We start from the raw sequence: 19,012 nt of genomic DNA, 5'->3' as shown, positions 1-19,012 counted from the left end.
GCACGTCATCGCTTTGTCTGTGTGGCAATGGACAAAAATAAATTGTTGCATGAAAACAAAAAACAAACAGTATTGGAGATAATGCTTTCCCACTCACAGGAGCTCTGATACCTTTGATAGTAACGGGACATAAGCACTTCTTGTGTTGTGAAATTGGATAAAAGGGAAAACGGCGTAGCGATAAGCACGCGAGATTTAGAACTGATTACTGCAAGAAAACAATATCTCAAACAATCCAACAACAAGGTACCATTAAACCAAATACACAAATACACAGCCCATACACTTTATCTTAGCGTTGAACACTATCGTCCACGGGATACATTCACTCACTGTCAAATCTGCTTCTTTTTTTTTACCAAAAAGAATATAACAGATAGTCCTACTAAAAATATATAAACGCACTGCCGTTTCATTTTTGAACACCAACCAATAAATCATATCTGCCGACGTGTCAATGCTGAGGCACTGGGGAACGGGGAGGAACTCCCATTGTGCTCAAGATCTGAGACAGAGCGACTGAACGGAACGACTGAGAGACGAACTCAAAACGTTTTTTAAATGCCTTTTCAGGCATGTTTAAGAGTGTGTGGGTTCACGGATACACGTTGGCGCATGGATGGATGGATGTGAGAGAACGCAGGGAGACAGAGCTGGAGGAAGGCAGATGCAATAGATCCCTGACAGACTCTCTCGTTATTGCTCTTTGATAACCACAGCATCCATAGTGTAGGCAGCATTGATCATTATTAATGGTGGCATATGCGGGAACACATACTGGTGAACACACACACACACACACACACACACACACACACACACACACACACACACACACACACACACACACACACACACTCAAACATGCACCCACTAATGCATGCACATGCTTAGAAACACACACAAACTATCACACTGACACACTTCAATGCACATACACTTGCATATACGCCAGCTTTCATCCCCCTCTCTTCTTAATCTGTCCTCCTCTTCTCTTTTTATCTCTCTCTCTGTACGCATGCTTCTGCACGCGCTCCAATGCACACTGGCTCCTGCACGCTGACATATGGCCAGATAAGCACCTTCAGTGAAGGCTTGCTGCAGAGCCTCCGTGCTGCAGTTCCACAGAGTCATGTGCATCTCTCTCTCTCTTCCAACTCACCCCCCATCCACTCTTCTCTCTCTCTCTTCCAACTCACCCCCCATCCACTCTTCTCTCTCTCTCTCTCTCTCTCTTCCAACTCACCCCCCATCCACTCTTCTCTCTCTCTCTCTCTCTCTCTCTTCCAACTCACCCCCCATCCACTCTTCTCTTTCCCTCCCTCCCTCTTTCTCTTTAACTCGCCCTGGGTCTCTCTCCTGCTCCACCCTCTCTCCCACACATTCGTTCGTTCTCTCTCTCTCTCTCTCTCTCTCTCTCTCTCTCTCTCTCTCTCTCTCTCTCTCTCTCTCTCTCTCTCTCTCTCTCTCTCTCTCTCTCTCTCTCTCTCTCTCTCTCTCTCTCTCTCTCTCTCTCTCTCTCTCTCTCTCTCTCTCTCAAAAGAGGACAGTCAGTTCCTGTGACGCTCCCTCTGAGACGCAGCGTAATAAAAACAGCAGCTGAGATATGAGACGTGGAGTGGAGCGATATACTTGAGTATTAGAATACACTCTCATTGCTGGAAATTAAAAATTAACACTCAGCACGACACTAAATTTTTCTCATTTGATCAACAGTCGAGTGTATATCGAGCCAAGTAAGAATGGCTTTGTACACTTTTGAGAGGATTTAGATAAGGAACTACTTATCAGCTGTAGTCAGCGGGAAATGCATAAACACTTATATTATGATGAAAGACCATACTTGACAATTGAATACAATGTAATTGTAGAGTTCCTCTCAACGGCTTAGCAACACGGGCAAAAACCTGAATCAACATAGTGTTAACAGTTGACTGCACATCAGATATGCTGAATATCAGACATGAAATGCAGATATGTTTAAAAGACTACTTAACCCCAAACATTTATTGTGATAAGTTGAATTTGTTAATATGTCGTATATGACCTTCAAGGTAGAATAATATGCCATTTTGTTCCAGGAGGTACACCATCATTTAGAGAAAAAAGGCGTATTTATCGGGTTCTTTACGGACGTCGAAGGGCCTTTTTTACCCGAGGCATTCGACGTCAAGACAAAGGAGACTGAGGGCGAGATGTGTGAGGATGTGTGGCGCTCCGTCCCGGCAGCGGTTGACATTGATGGCCGTGTCTGAGATAGGCTTCAACTTTTAGGATACATGTAACACGTATAACGCCACCGTGTATAATTAATATACCACATTGCTCATTACAAAGCGCAGACAAAACGTCAGTACTAGCTTTGAAAAGTATCACCACATTGGCCTGGGTCGTAACCATGTCATCCTCCTCCCTATAACTCTTAAACAGGAGGTGCACTTAGACTTTAAAATAAGGTTGAACCTGAATATTGCTGAACGATTATAAACTGAAATGAATCTACGTTCTTTTTTCCTATTCTGGTTCATGAAAAGGACATTATTCCTCAGATCTTCAGATTGGGCAGGAAACATCGATGATAAATAAACCATCTGTGCTCGGTCACCCTGTTTTGTGACCAGGGGTGTTGACTCCTAGAAACGTTCTGGGTTCTGATATCTCCCCAATGTCCTCAGCCCTATCCCTAAGAATACTTGAGCAACACCATCCCCTAGCTGCTCCACACTGATCTGCATTCGCTCAGAGGGGTAAGACTCTATGGATAAAACGTGTATCCCCGGTGTTATCATCAGTGCAACCAGGGCTGCCATTTGGGTGTTATGCTGATGACACCCGGCTGTACATAGCAAACAGCCCAGAGCGCCCAGCTAAGGCAAAACCACATCACCTGCATGGGGGAGATAACGGCTTGGGTGGAATGGTATTCTGTACCATGAAAAAAGTTTTCATCCTTGTTGGGTTATACTATTTCGTTTTTTGTCCTTGTTTAATTGCTTCAATTAATCTACCTCAACATCTGACTCACTAATATGGGTGCCTTGCTTGACCCCCCCCCCCCCCCCTGCGTTTTCATGACATTGGAAGATTTAATTTGACTATTTAATAAAACATCTCAGAGCTCAGCCTGGCTCTATCGTTCCCCTGACGCCCAGATGTTCGCCCATGCCTTAATCTCCTTCAGCCTGTGCTACTTCATTCCCGTTTTACAGAAAACCCCAGCAGGGATATGCATAAGCTCCAGTTTATTCTGAATAGTGCTGACCGAATCTTGTTGATAGTGGGTAAAAAAAAAATCATATTTACATATATCGTTTTGGTGCAACTGGTTTCTTGTTGCCCATAAAACTGTCCCGATCTGTGCGTTGACGGATCTTAAGCATGGAGCTCTGACTCTGATGAATTTGCAACTGCATTTAATAAAAACTACTTAAGAGATATATTTTATATCAATTGATCCACAAAATTTTAATTTGTACATAATTCAATTCTGTTTATTTTTTCCAGTAATATTGCAGGATTACAGTAACTATTGATTTCTAAAATATATTTTAAAATGATTCGCCCAAGGCGAGGTGAATGGTGGGGAATAGCCCCCTCGACCTTCGTTCTCCATTAAGTCAGACTCAATAACAAACAAGCTATCCCCCGTCGCGCTTCCTCGCTGACAGGCAAAATTTCCCCAAACACTTGTTAAATTCGTATTTTTCCATGTCTTCAATGGTATTGTGAAATTCATCTCGCCGGAGAAACCAGTCTAAAACAGAAGTCAATGGATTGAAACACTACAATATCTCGAGTTTGAGATCTCAATCATGGGATATATCCCAATATCCTGACTGTGCCCAGTCTGATTCTGTATTGTTCTGTGCATCAGACAATAAAACACTTGAACTTAGTCTACAACTTGATATAGCTGATGTAGATATGTAAACATATACACACATACATTCACACATATATTTATTTCAAAGAGGACAATTGGCTCGTGCTATGCTATTCTATCCACTCTCAAGTGTTCAGGGCATCCAAAAAAGCACACAATTATTCCTCCTAATCATCCTTGTCCATTCAGTTCCAAAACAAGTGATGAATAGCACTAACAACATCGTGCACAATTACGCGCAAAAAGTGCCCCTATTTGACTTTGTTTACAACCACATCAAGTACACATCTTTGGCGATGCTCCAAAAGCCACACGGCCTCCTTCTCCGGGACCCAGTCATGCATTAAATGAGCATCTGTAACCTCATCTCTGACCACAGTTTGCTCCTTAAGAACCCTGCTGCCCCCCGTGCTTCCCAGCTCTGGCCGAAGGCGCATTGAGGATTATCAAGGCCGGTCTGTAGAACAGGCTCAGCCTAACCATTTCAGACCGGGCAGACGGACTCTTTGGAAACGTTTTGTTTTGTTTTTGGGTATATTCTACTACATTATCTTCGTAAGCATTTGATATTAGTGTTGTATGCCTCTGTGTGATCCCAATAATACCTTAAATATATACTATTATATCTCTAAAATGTAAAACAATTATTGGTTAACACAGTAATGTTAGTAGTTCTAGTAATTATATTTCATGGCATGCATGTGGATTTGTATTCTGTGCGTGGTCGTGTGTGGATCTGTGGCTGTGTACAGAGTCAAGCGCTGTGCTGCCATGCTACAGAGGTCAAGCGATCGTTCAGATAGCAACGTGTCAGACCATCTTAGTCAGGGTATCTCTCTGCGTCTCTACTCTCCATGCACAGATTTAATCACACTTGCCATCAAAGAGTAGTACCTGGTTACGACTAGGTGTGTGCATGTGTGCGCAAGTGTTTGTGTGTGTGTATGTATGTGTGCGTGTGCATTGTGTATGAGTGTGCACATACTTGTGTGCGAGCATGCAAACGCTAGTATGCACTCACGCTGATTAGCATTTGGTCATTCTTCCGGCGTGCGCACGCGCACACTCACACACACACACACACTCACACACACCACCCCTCTCCCACACACACACATGTCCACTAATTACCTGAAGGTCATTTGGAATATCTGGCCCAAGTTGACTTCCTGGCTCTTGTTGTTGTAGCCGTGCAGCATCTCGCCAAACAGCGTGTCGTTGAAGCGGACGTCCTGTCTCACACACTTGGAGCCCTCACAGTTGTCAGACTGCAGGAGGCAGGAGCGGCCGTCTGTCGCCAGCTTGTACTCCTGCACACACCTGAGGAGGACACGGCGGAGCTGTCAAGGTGACGCACACGCAACGCAACCCGAGGTTAAAATGTACAAATTTGGACACGGGAGCAGAAAACGATCAAATGTGTCAAAAGGGGGGCCACATGTGACTTTTTGGGGGATGTTTGGCTGGTTTGTTTGTTTTGACTCCTGTGTTTTGCATCTCATCACGTCAAATGTCTTTGAGGGCTTGCATAATCGCGTTATCAATAAAATGTTTCATCATTAATATTATAAATAATATAAAAATACAGATATTTTTCATAATTGGTTGAAGAAACACAATTTGTGTTCATAACATCAACTGCATATTTCCTATTTAGTTCTAGGCACTTTAATACAAAACTAACTCAACAATTAATGCATTCATTATTTAAGAATTAACCAACGAGCAAGAAGGAGTTAGGGCGTCTTGCTCAAGGATGCCAAAGATCTGCTGACATTGGGGTTCAAACCCAGAACCGTTCAGCTGTAACTCAACAATCCCAACGGTTAATCTATTCAAACCCTGGATGCAAATAAAAAATTTACACACACACACATAAACACAGGTCAAAGATAGCAATCCGGGCCCTGTGAAGACATACAATGTGCTAAATAATTAAAACCATGTCCCATAGCCATACATGATACTCAGATATATTCTCCCACCCATGCTATGCATGAGATGCATAGCCTACTACTGCAACGGTGGAAATGGATAGAAAACAGATAAAGCGGAATTGCTCCTATAAAGTAACGCACACGGAGACCGCCTGTCTCTACCCAGCAGATAGGTGATAGGCGACATTGAGCAGCAAAATATCTAGTAAATATTGAATATGAAACTAGCTTCACCCCCCGTCTGGTCACATCCCGTGTGCAGCAGACATACGGGTGGAGAGGGGGGGCTGATGTGAGCCACAGCATATCATTTGAAACTTGGAAATAAATCTGAACAGGAGAACAGAATGTGCTTTTCATTTTTTTACCCAGAATGCATTATTTTATTTTTTTATATTACTAACCAGGGATTTAAGATTCACCCAAAGATCTGGCCAGCTGAGTTAATCAAGGCCTTTACGTTACAGTCCAGTAACCTGGCTGAGATGGAACAATTTTCCAGATTGAATGAATTTCAGTGATGTCGTTTTATTGTGTGTGCCCTGTTGACAGCCGACACTAAACTGATAAAAGAACACACAAGTGTCTGTCTTTTAATATGTACTCTCTGTATATACTTATGATTTAAAATATCTAAACAATTAACAGATAGGCCCCTAAAATTTCCATTCAACACACAATCCCCCATTTAGAAATCATCTATAATCATTTAACACTTGTAAATTCAAATATTATAAATGGAATGAAATTATTAAAATACATAATTGCATATTTTTACAGTTTCTCAAACTCACACCCAGAATAAGATATAAAGCCTAAAGGGCTTTAGCAGTGCTTAGGTGACACTTTTGCTAACTGTGCTCAGTGGATCAGCTAGAAAGCCCTTAAATAACCTTCGACAGAACCTCTGCAAGAAGTTCACCCACTAAAAAGACTGACAGCCTTTGAGACAAGACTTCATGTGTGCAGGAATTCACGTGTTGAGGGTTGCATATAATGTCATGGTATATTTTAGTCTACATGTTGAAACATGTTGAATCTGAAACTATTTCAAAGCCCATATATGTAACTGGGGTTTGGATATTTGCATAATAATAATAATATTAGTGGATTACATCTCATTCATTTGGTCAAATGTCTGTTAATATCCAATGCGCCGAATGAGATTTATACGAGACACAAGAATACTTACTACGCTCTGAAATAACGGATATTTACTTCACTGTTTATTTACTTTAAGCCCTTTGAGACTGTGACTGTGATTAAGGGTTTTACAAATAAAGTTGACAAGTGGCAGATGTATCTGAAATATCTTATCAGCTATTTCTCCAGGAAATCCTGAAAGCCACCAACCCGCAAGACAAGCAGGACAGAATTATCATCCCCCTGCTCCGTCTAATACCCAAAGCTGTGCTAAATCTGCATAATAAACCCAGAACTGCATCAAGTCCTGCTTCCCTTATCCTTGGATGCTGCGGTCTTTGACAATCCACTACATCAAGTGTGCATTTGAGAAAACAGTTTCTACACGGAGAGCAGTGAGTGTAGTGTGCTGAAATCTAAGCGTGGTCTGAAAAGTGTAGCTTGATTCCGCCGCGCGTTTTCTCACCTGGGACCAACTCGGGCCATGATTGCTCGGGGCAGTCAGCTGGTGTCTGTTTGTGATGTAATCACACATAGATTGTCTCCTCCCAGGAGAGGCTGGGCTGACATTCTGCCACTAGCACAAACAGTTGGGCTGCGTTGGCGTAACAGTATTTCTGAAGACTAGGTTTTATGGGTGGTATGTAGTTTGTTATCGTAGGTTTGTTTCCCCAAACGTCCCCAAAAGTTGTTTCATGATGAATGAATATTTGAATATCAAATTTTTCATTATAGATTCCTGAAAATATTGTTAACTATATACAAGGAAGTTTGTACTGATAATTGCTTTAAAATTCTTTGAGGAAATAAATTTACAAATAAATTATTGGTTGAATAAAATAAAATTCGACCAAAATAAAATTGAATAAAACATGTACAATGTAAGCCTTCACAAACCCTGTTTTTTTTAAATTAAATACAATCACAAATTCAACTCCTTTTATTAAGCAAAGAGGCTACATGAGAAAAACATGTTCTGTGGCAAATTACCCTTGACCATTTAAACGTAATATAGAAGTGTAATTTATGTTTGTTTTTTTTAAAGCTAAACCTGTGCTTCGTGACTTTTCTTAGTGCAGTCGGCACCTTACGGTTCAAACTTAATTGTAACTTTTTCAATTTCAATTTGGTCTGGGGAAAAGGAGGCGGGAAAATCTAATTGTGAGGGTTGTGAGGGCTGCCCAGAAAATGTTTTCCTTAACCTCATTTTTACAGCCTTTCATCACAATTACTGTCTCTGGGGACATCACAGGGGCACACTCAGATAGGATTGCTCGACATCCCCTGACCCCACAAACTCAAATTAGGAAGCAAATATAAAAAAAACACCTGAAAACCCTTTGGGAAAAGGAAGGGATCAGAAGAAGAAACACTTAAATAGAAGAGCAATATGTTCAGAGTCAATTTGGATTAGAATTGAAGAGACTCACAAAACACTTCAGTTTACTAATACTCAGTTATTTGTGAGTCCCCATACCTGCTGTTAATTGTTTTTTATAGATTTTTATTCTTCTTGATATATCTTGAAATACTTGAAACGCAAAAATAAGTAAGCGCGTAATTGGCAGATGGAGGACACAAACTCAGCAAACACTGGTAACATATTCCCGTAGCATGTGAGACGACAACCTGAAACATCCTGACGTTCGCCCCAACGTTCTTAGACAACGTGTCTAAAAAGGTTTCAAATCAAAATTGTGCAGACTTGAAAATGTAGAAATACACTTAGAAATAAACGCAGTAAGTAATACACATCCATCTTGCGTATGATTCTGAATTCGGTAGGATATTGGCGTAACAATACAGGAGACATGGCATAACTCACACACATTTCAGTTTTCGCCTTCAGGCACAAGCTCTGTGCCGTCTCCCCCAAGAAATTCTGAATTATTCTGCTATAGCATAATGGAACTGCTGGATCAGAGATTAGTATAACCCCAGACGCTAACCCTCGATTGCTGTTTTCCCAACTTCCCTGAGCCAGCACAACCTCAACCCCCTCCGGGTTGTCATGTTCAGTTTTCCTTTGAGCCAACCGTGATTCCAAAACTCACCCGCAGAACATGAGCACGTTGCTGGAGCTGGGGTCCTCCGCCAGTGGCACCAGCTGCTGGAGACACAGCTGTTCACAGCCCCCGTTGAAGCCGTCGGTGCAGTCGGTGCCCCGCGAGTAGTCATAGCAACCCGAGCCATCCTTCATCGGCCTCAACCCCTCGGGACACTGTGGACAGGGGTGGACGGGGGACGAGAGGGATGGAGGTGAACGGAGGGGACACGGGATGGGAATGATAGATGGGAAGGGTGTCAGGGAAGGAGTTTCGTGGGCGACGGGGGGGGAAAGGAGACAAAGATAGATGGGGGAAAGGTGAGCGAGGGGTAGGGTCGGCTGGCCATGTTTTTTCACTGACTAAAGAGGAGCTCTGGGAAGGAGCAGGGTTAAAAGGGTGGAGCATTTGAGAGGGGATTTGATTTGATTGTGATTTATTTTGACACCATCGACTGTTATCGTCACTCACCTGCCCCACAGCAAAAGTACGATTATTACAAAGTGGTGGCAATATAAAAGGAGGTGTTTTACTTGTCAACCAAAAGATTTTAATTGGGAAAAAGTATGATCATGTTTTTAGTTTTGCTAAACATCGATGCTAAAGGGAAAATTAATGGAATTCTGTGAAACAGCCCACTTACTCTATTCTTATTCAGTATTATCTTTAATTTGACCACATTTTTAATTCCAGTGTTGAAGGCCTTTTCTTCAACACAGAAGTCCTATTTTTTTAAGATCATAATCTTAGAATCAGCTGAGTCAATAGCTGATTGACTCATGCATGGGATTTTGTGGGTTCTGTTGTGTACTTTATCCGTGCCAATTTCTTGCCAATACAATGGCGCCATTCCCAGTGACAAAAATCCCCATGTATCCAAATTAAATAGACCCAGATAAGTAAAGAATGAAACAACACTTGAAGTTTCTTCCAGATCTTCGGATATCCAGTTTGTTTAACAAGTTGATTAATGCTTTACATAGCAGATAAGCACGGACGGAAGATACACATTGGATTTACGCAAGCAGAGATGTGCGATAATATGCAAAAGTGGATTAGTATTCAGACGGAGATATAGACACTCACACGCGCACATAAAAAAAAAAAAAAAAGTCTTCCAAAGACATAATTGACATGGACGAAAAACCAAAAAATGAGAGCCAACAATCACTTTTAATCTAATTAAATGACAACGTCTTAATGTACTGAGAGAGTACAGAACAGCCGCTTGCAAACAAGGATGTTTGCACTCGCGTTCTTAGCTCTGGGGCTAACTCAATTCCCACTAACTCAGTTTCCCCCAGTCAGAGTGAGTGAAGATCAGACACCAGAGTAGCGGGGGGCTATCACAACACCACATAATCTCCTCGGAGAATGTAAAAGAGATGATTTCATAGTTACAGTACCGTGCGCATGGACTACTCCAGATCGGATTAGCTCTGTTATTGAGATAGCTGGGAGGCCCCAGGCATAATGTTTCCACACAAGATGACATGCTACCAGGCGAACAGATGGCCGCTCTGATCGGAAGCACAGTTCATCTGTGAAATCCCATGTTCGGCCCTGGCTGGGCAGGTTGGGTAAGGCGTGTGTGTGTGTGTGTGTGTGTGTGTGTGTGTGTGTGTGTGTGTGTGTGTGTGTGTGTGTGTGTGTGTGTGTGTGAGTGTGAGTGTGAGTGTGTCTGAGACGGAAAGAGCGATGGCATAGACAGATATTGAGCTGGTTGAGCGGAGTATGAGCTGCCACCTCAGATATCCGCTACATCTAAAGTAAAAATAAAAATACAGTTCAAATTGTATTTAAAGCTAAGGCTATTAAAGCTATTTCAAATGTTGAGTTTTTCATAATAGGGGGATAGAATCAAATTGCAGCAATAGTGTGAAAGGCCAAGTGTACATATGTGCATGGCTGTGTGTGTTTATGTGTGTGTGTGTGTGTGTGTGTGTGTGTGTGTGTGTGTGTGTGTGTTTATGTGTGTGTGTGTTTATGTGTGTGTGTGTGTGTGTGTGTGTGTGTGTGTGTGTGTGTGTGTGTGTGTGTGTGTGTTTGCGTACGTGTATTAGCGTGTGTGTACACGTGTGGGCAGGGGGTCCGCTCAACCGATTCAGTTTTGAGCCTGAACCTTTATCTGCCAGAAAAACCTGACAGTATTATCAACTTTTAGACTTACATATCGTTATATATTATCTGATGTATAGTATTATATCATATATGGTAGGATAAAATATAACATGCATGCATGATGTTGTGGAAAGTTTTGATTCCTAGCGTATTCGACTGCATACATTACATTGTCAGGGCGGCACCATTGGGAATGAAACCTCCTACCCTGGCAGGGATAAGGCAATTTCTTTGAAATAATGCGTCCATTTTACTCCTGTAAATACAAATAAAATGTACTGGTTCACTTTCGCTATCCCCTATGGGCCGTCAATATCAAAGCAGATTGCTGTGCACTGCAGCATTGTCCTACGCCCACACAGTGCTGAGTGCCACCATCCACTTGTATAACGCTATTTCATGTATTGAGGTTTTTATTGTTTGTTGCCAAAATTCGCTCAGCGGTTACGACCTGCCCGCCGTATGGCACGTCTTCCTCTCTCCTTTTGATTTTTCACTCCACTACAAGGATACTCAGACGTGTTCGCTTTTTAAGGTGGTGTGAATCAATATAACAATGGACGTGTGCGTCTGTCCTCTGGCAGGAGGGGACGGATCGACTTCATTTTGTGTTAGGGATTAAGAATTAAAATGTAGGGCGACGCCACTTAACATGCACTTGAAATATAAATTACTGCCCTGAGAAAACTCTCTTGAGTAGCGAATGCATTTCAGAAACGTAACCTAGATCCCAAGACACAAAAAAACAAAGGGAAAAGTTGAATGAGGACTCTCTTAGAAAATGCCCAGCCTTGAATTCTATGGATGAAAAAAATACATCTAATATCGTGGGGGGAACCAGTTTGACAGACTAATCTTGTTTCGGGGGCCGCACGCTCTGTGGCGTGGCTGCGTCTGAAAGGGGTTATGAATTAGGGACTGTGGCTCTATTGCTGCATGCGCAAAAACACACAGGAGGAATTACATCGTCCCCAGCCAGGAACCCAAAGTTCCACTCAGGTTCCTCTGAGTGCTTGGGCACGAACAAGCTAACTTTTAATGTGTTCGAGGGCAGTGTCAGCGTGACTTATAGAAGCACTCACGTACAGTCTACCCCATACCCCGACAGTGACACAAACAGGCATGCATGTACAGCACATGCAAAGGCACACACACACACACACACACACACATTTATGTACAACACATGCATGGGCGCACAAACACACACACACAGGCATGCGTGTACAGCACGTGCATGGGCGCACACCCTCACAGACATACACACACAGGCATGCATGTACAGCACATGAATGCACACACGCAAGCACACACACACACACACACACACACACACACACACACACACACACACACACACACACACACACACACACACACACACACACACACACACACACACACGTCCGAGCACACGAATACTTGTGCACAAACATCAATATTCCCTCACCTAGAACAATGCATTTACCGCACACACACAAGCAGAAATGCTCACAGACTCACATGCAGGCGTCTGCGTGCACACACACAGCCACACACACACACACACACACACACACACACACACACACACACACACACACACACACACACACACACACACACACACACACACACACACACACACACACACACACACACACACACACACACACACTTTGTAACCAGTACATTACCGAGAGTAAGGAGCACATAAACAGCAGACTTTGGAGGAAACGGACTAGGTGCGTAACTGGAGACGCTTCATCTTAATCTATCGCCCCTCTCTCCTCTATCTCCTCCCACAGGAATGCAGATACGATCATGGTCTCATGTCCTAGTCTGAATTCATTCAACTATAAGAAGGGGTGGGGGGGAGGGGAGAAAATTGAAACAGCAATCTATTCCAGGATATCTTGCCTTGCACAGGGATCCCAGTTGGGATTCAAGGTTGCAATTTAATGCGCCCCCTACACCGCCTTGAACTAAATGTAATTCCATTTTATTTGAGTTCAAGGCCTCTGACTAAGGAAAAACTTGATTGCCGGTGCTTTATAAAATCAGATGAATTGTATCACTGAATACATAAAACCCTTATATTCTGTAGGATAGAAGTTGAAGCTGTTAGCATTATATAACATTGGATTTGTTTAGTTAGACAGACAGACAGACAGACAGACAGACGGATAGAGTGTGAGTTAGTTGAATTAGCTTGCTAGCAACTTAGTTAGACAGAAGGTTAGTTAGCGAGCTAGGTCGTTAGTTGCTTGCAGAGAGTTTAAAGTGGGACCCAGTGGTTCATTTAACGACATGCTTGATCCTACATTTAACCATCAGTGAGCAGAGTAATAGAGGGAGAGGAGCATTAAAATTAATTTGCCAGAAAACCATAAGGCATTAAAGCGTTGTGGTAATGAGAGGAGAGGAGCGGTGCGGAGCAGAGGGAGGAGAGAGGAGAGAGTCATGATGTTCATCTCCCCAGAACCCAGCTCCGTAGAGACATGCCGCCATACAGAAAATACCAAGGAAGGATTACGCTAAGAGGGTGTGCGGCAAACTGTGTTGATGTGTTGGGCGGAAACACCTTTCTATCCCCCCCACATGTTTCCAGTTTTAAATCCATGCAGAGAAGGGGGAGTCAGAGGAGAAATGCGTCTCCCCTGCTAAGAACTAATAACCTATTTCTAAAAAGATTCTTTATCGTGCAACAGATGGACCATGTGAAAAAACGGAGAGGGAGGGTAGATCTATTTAGCAAATTCGCAAACACACCTCACAGTATGACAGGGAACAACCAACATATCAATGTTCGCACCTGCAGTCAACAATACGTCTTTGCCAAGCTTGCATCAGAGATAATTTCGGTTACGTCCCGAATGTGAGGACAGTGGATTAATGATACGCCTCTAATATCACCACCAGCTGCTCATTCCTGGAGTGTTTCAATTAAAAAGACAGATACTGGGGAGGGCTAAAATAATGTGCCATGAGAATAATTGTTCCTCATCAGTTCTGATACATTGTTAGACAACAAAAATATATATCTGCGAGTGTGAATGGGGATAAGACCTCTAAATACTAGATTTGCTTTTAGTAAACAGATTGATAGTGAGATTGCAGAGGATCAATCAATTACGCTTGCGAGCTTCTGTTATCTGATTGCTTTGCGTAGATAAATGTGCCATATTATATTCAGCAAGGACTCCTCTCAAATACGATTAGGTGTTGCTGAGAAACGTTTTACTCCTGGGTCAGATAGATGTATTTAATGAATCTTAAAAACAGTTTTGTAAATGCAGTTTTGGTTATTTCTCAAAATTATCCATTGAGTGGAAAGGTAAGCTTATAAATGTGTTTATTAAAGATTATAGCTTTATTTAAATACTTGCATCGTCGGTTGGAAAAGGGTTTTGCTGAGCTTGTCTTTAAGTTGTGATTGATGGATCTATTCAACCAATCGCATCGTTTGTAGCTATCTCGAGGAAACCGATTGGTTCCAAAGTTGGGGGACCACTCTCACTTACACTCCATCTCAAAACACAGTTTAATAAAGCACAATGTGTCAAATCTTGTCAGAAATGTATGAGTGCGCAGGCAGGCATCTACATGTGAAATATCGGGCCTTTCTTCGAAAATGACACTAATGTGGAAAAAACTTCCAAAACTGTACCCTAAGACAATCATTGAACATACTCTCTGGAAAGTGCTTGTGCATAAAGAGCTCAATCACAAAAGGAAACCTACAAATATGAAGTACAGCTTTTTCGAAGTTTAATATGACATAGTTTGTGTGTGTGCTTCAGTGTGGATGTGTGTGTGTCTCTGTGTGTGTCTGTTTGTGTGTGTATCTACACAGTTCACTCCTATAAGCTTTATACAGTTTTTCACACTTCAACATACACGATGTGTGGTGACGTGAAATTGCTCAGAGTCCAATACAGTGACACGTCTTCACAATTTCCTGCAGACTTTGCTCCCATTCAACCATGCATTTTAACTTAAGCCTGGCAATCCTGTTATCCAGTTTGTCATTTTGCACTTACTCCTCAAACTTTCAAAAAAGTTGCAAATTGGGTGGAAAATCATTGGGGGGGCTACATCAAGTGTTCAAGGGAAAAACATTTGATAAAAAAGCTGGATAATCCGGCCGCACAACTGGACAAACAAACAACCAAAAACTAACCCAGAAAAACATACCTCTGAGCAGTGTAACATATTGGATTCAGAAAGCATATAATTACGCTGCTTGATTCAAGTTTTTCTAAAGAGGGTTATAAGGGAGGGTGCAATGTGTTGCGTGTCTAATAACAGAGAGACTACACCGCTAGCGACCGGGAGAAATGAGGAAGCCCGCCAATAAACTCCTTCCCCCTGCATTTCATCTCTCCACAAGAAAAAGCAATATTGGGGACACCTGCAAGAAAATAAAAAATAAAAGGACGCAGTGGCTTATCCTAGCCTTCGGTCTTTACTTCTGCCATTACACTGAGAACGTCTTCTGCCCTACTTGGGGCATGTTGATTCTCTGCGCCTGCTCAAATAACCGTTTGTCAGAGGACATTGAACGAGAAAGGATAGTCTTGCATGTGTCTCTTCAAATATAAATAAATAAATAAAGAAGACCCAGCCAAAAGAGCATTTACAAAAATCTACTACTACTACTACTACTACTAGTACTAGTACTACTACTACAACTACTACGTATTACGAGTTAAGACATGAGTTTCAAGTAGGAAATGGGTTGAATTATGAAGAGGATCAAATATAGTAGGGCACACCAGTGGAAAATATTGTGGTTGTCCTGTTGGTCTTTTGTTTCTCAATTTGTATTTTACACTCAATGCTTATTTTGGGAGAATCAAAGAAGGTTCTCTTATGCTTGTTTTATAGCATTAGATTCAGAATCGGGGAAGCAAGAGAGTTTACTAGCATTTAGTCATGTTTTTAGTGTACTGCTTTCAAAATGGAAAATTCAATGTTAGCAGGAAAGGCTGTTAGGAATTCCTGTTTAATATTCATGTGCCTGATTTGGCACTTTTGTGTGTTTCTGTGTGTTTGTGTGCACGTGTGCCTGTGTGTGTGTGTGTGTGTGTGTGTGTGCGTACATGTGCGTGTGTGAGCGACTAAGTCTGCACCTGCTTACACATCTGGCGGGACCATAGTGGATGCCCCTAGATGGGACATAAGTTAGTAGGACACAGAATGTTATTTAAGTGTCCCCATTTATATTTCATGCATTTTCCACAATTCACAGCCCTTTTTGGAAGAAAACTAAAAAACAGCAGTTCACTGCAAATAACTCGATTAGAGCAAAAGTAATTCTCACCAGGTTCCCTTTGTGCGTATCAGAAATAGACTTTAAATGATTCAAGTCTATTTAATCATGTCTGACGTTAAATACAATGTCAGACATTGTCTCACATAATGTCAGACAATGATAATAATAATACATTATATTTATTATTTATTTAACACACTTTACATCAACTTAATGACCTCAAAGTGCTACAATGCACATTAAAAGAAATACAGCATAACAGAATAACTAGATTAAAAATAAAATTAACAGAAAAAAAGCAGTTTAGCCAAAGGCTTTTCTAAAAAGATGGGTTTTTAGGCCTTTTTTTAAATATTCCACCGTCTGTGGGGCCCTTAGATGGCCCTTAGATGGTCAGGGAGAGCATTCCACAATGTTGCTATACCCTACATGGCTAAATGTTATTATATTAAGAAAGTGTGATTTTCTTCTTTCTTTCTAAGTATTGGAAATAAAGAATTCTGGAGCAAGATGTCTGTGTCTGAAAGCCAGTCGCTATTAATACAAGCACATATTTCCACTTCAATTTTATAAACAAAAAACATTTCATTGTCATTACAGTAACCAATTCTATTTTTGCAAAACCGCTTCTCCTAGACTTTAGTGCTATCTTAAAAACAACCACAGCCATTTCCTCATGGGCTGTAAAAAGCTTTGCTGTAAGAGCCAAAAAGGAAGCTTCTAGAGGGGTACAAAGTAGAAAATCATTGCACATTGGATTCTGTTGTGTCACATTTACTATGCCAGAGCCGTAAAATCAAACAACCTTTCGGAGATGAACCAGGATCCCATTCAGAATCGACACCAAAGACACGACGCGGGACGTTAAATAAAAGTCACTCTGTTTTATATTGCAACATATAGGTTAAAACAAAAGTGAAATAATGCCGTTTTTCCTCCATTTCGTACCATGATAAATGTTCCAATGTCGAGACACTGTGACAGACGCCATGTGCCGGGCCGGGATTTATAATCCATGACAGGAACGCCTCCCCCTCCTCTGAGCCATAGACGGACCACACAGACTGACACAGAATGACCATAGAATACATTGAGCGTGAAACAACTAAATCCTCAGACTTGGCCCAAGAATCCCTTTGGCGTGTTTCCATCGTGCGGTGCGTTTAGGTTCGGTACGGTTAGGTGCGGCTCTCGTTTCCACTCTTATGGCAGGGCGAGGTTTAAGCCGGATGGCAATAGCCCCGGCAGCTACGTAGCATCTTGACATCATAGCAGCCTGAACACAGTGTAGCCTGCTAATTATTTCAATTAAAAAGAAGACCGCGACACATTAAACAAAGAGCAACAATGTAAGACGTCCAAGAAAGACATCAAACTTTTGCGCAACATTTCTTCAATAAACTGAGCTTTCGCCGTTGTCCAGAAATACCTCACGGGTACTGTGTTTGTTCGATTTTATCCCCCTGTCGCACAGCAGTGGCGATCTGTTGACCGGACGGCGTGTGCAGATCCAACACTTCAGCACCCTTTCAGACCGCTTGGTACCCCAACAGAGGAGTACCGAAAAATAGGTACGGCTGCGGAGTTGGAAACGCAAACCATACCGCACCTAACCTAACCACACCGCGCGGTGGAAACGCCATTAGTGGTAGCAACCTTAACTGGTGAAGACGGAAACACAAAAAACACAGATTGCTCAATGAGTGATGTCAACACTCCCAAACATTACTTGCTCCTTTTATTAAATGCTTTTTGTACTCATTATTTTGTATACATCAGGCAAACAGTACTAAAATAGTTATTTTGCCAAAGTTTTTACAAAGTGCATTAGAGGGAATTCAGCTCAGAGACATTTCTTTGATGAGATGCAAGTGGGGTGTGGGTGTCGTCGTGAGGGGCTATAGGTATATTGCTCAAAGGATTCAGGTAAGCTTCATTGGGGAATCAATCCCAGTGCCTTTTGGCAGCGAGCAAAACATCCAAGCCATGACACTCTTGCAGAAGTACCAGAACCTCCCAGAACTCACGCCTTGAGGTGGGAGAGCAACTACAGCTTTCACATAAAAAAAAAAAAAAAACGATTAAAAGAAAATATACAAATACCTACCAGCATATTTTTTTATACTATGTCTCACTTCAAATGGTTTGTTGCCTAGCCCATGTGAACAAAGGCATAAGCTGCAGTGGTGTGTTTTGGAAGCCACACCCAAGTAACTACATTCAACAGCAGGTCCACGGGTGTTGAGCACTATTCCTATGAATGATGCCAGCGCTGATTTTAGTCCAAATCAGTACCCAAGTAAGTTAACAGACTGTCTCGAATGGTCCAAAATCTTCCCAAAGTAAGACCATTGGGAGTTGTCCCATTTCCCCTGATGGTCTGCATGTACATGCTACTCGCAGTGTTTTTTTACATTATTGGCTAAGTTTATTGTTTTGGATGCTGGCGGACATGTTGCTCTCGAGATAATGAATCCCTCTACTTCCCACCTGTTGGAAGTAACACAACACTGGCTTGAATACTTCCCAGGCTGGCTTTCTATCTATTGTAAAGGCAATGTTTTTGTTTGACACTAACACAACACCTGGCTCTCCATGTAATTGTAGATTCCACCATCTTGCAATG

The 19,012-nt window shown here is 42.0% G+C and overlaps 1 protein-coding gene across 1 annotated transcript in view; it reads right to left on the bottom strand.

The window, feature by feature from the left end:
* The window catches only part of LOC132448018 (astrotactin-2), a 245,956-nt gene that overhangs the window by 62,930 nt on the left and 164,014 nt on the right, over window positions 1-19,012 (bottom strand). The window contains exons 12-13 of the mRNA XM_060039081.1: window positions 9,018-9,184; window positions 5,015-5,203 (exon numbers count right to left, since the gene is read on the bottom strand). Coding sequence (XP_059895064.1) covers window positions 5,015-5,203; window positions 9,018-9,184 — 356 coding nt within the window. The remainder of the gene's footprint in view (window positions 1-5,014; window positions 5,204-9,017; window positions 9,185-19,012) is intronic.

Source organism: Gadus macrocephalus, chromosome 19, assembly GCF_031168955.1.
Source record: "Gadus macrocephalus chromosome 19, ASM3116895v1".
NCBI lineage: Eukaryota > Metazoa > Chordata > Actinopteri > Gadiformes > Gadidae > Gadus > Gadus macrocephalus.
Note: the sequence above shows the minus strand (reverse complement) of the source record. Positions and strands in the feature narration are given on the sequence as shown.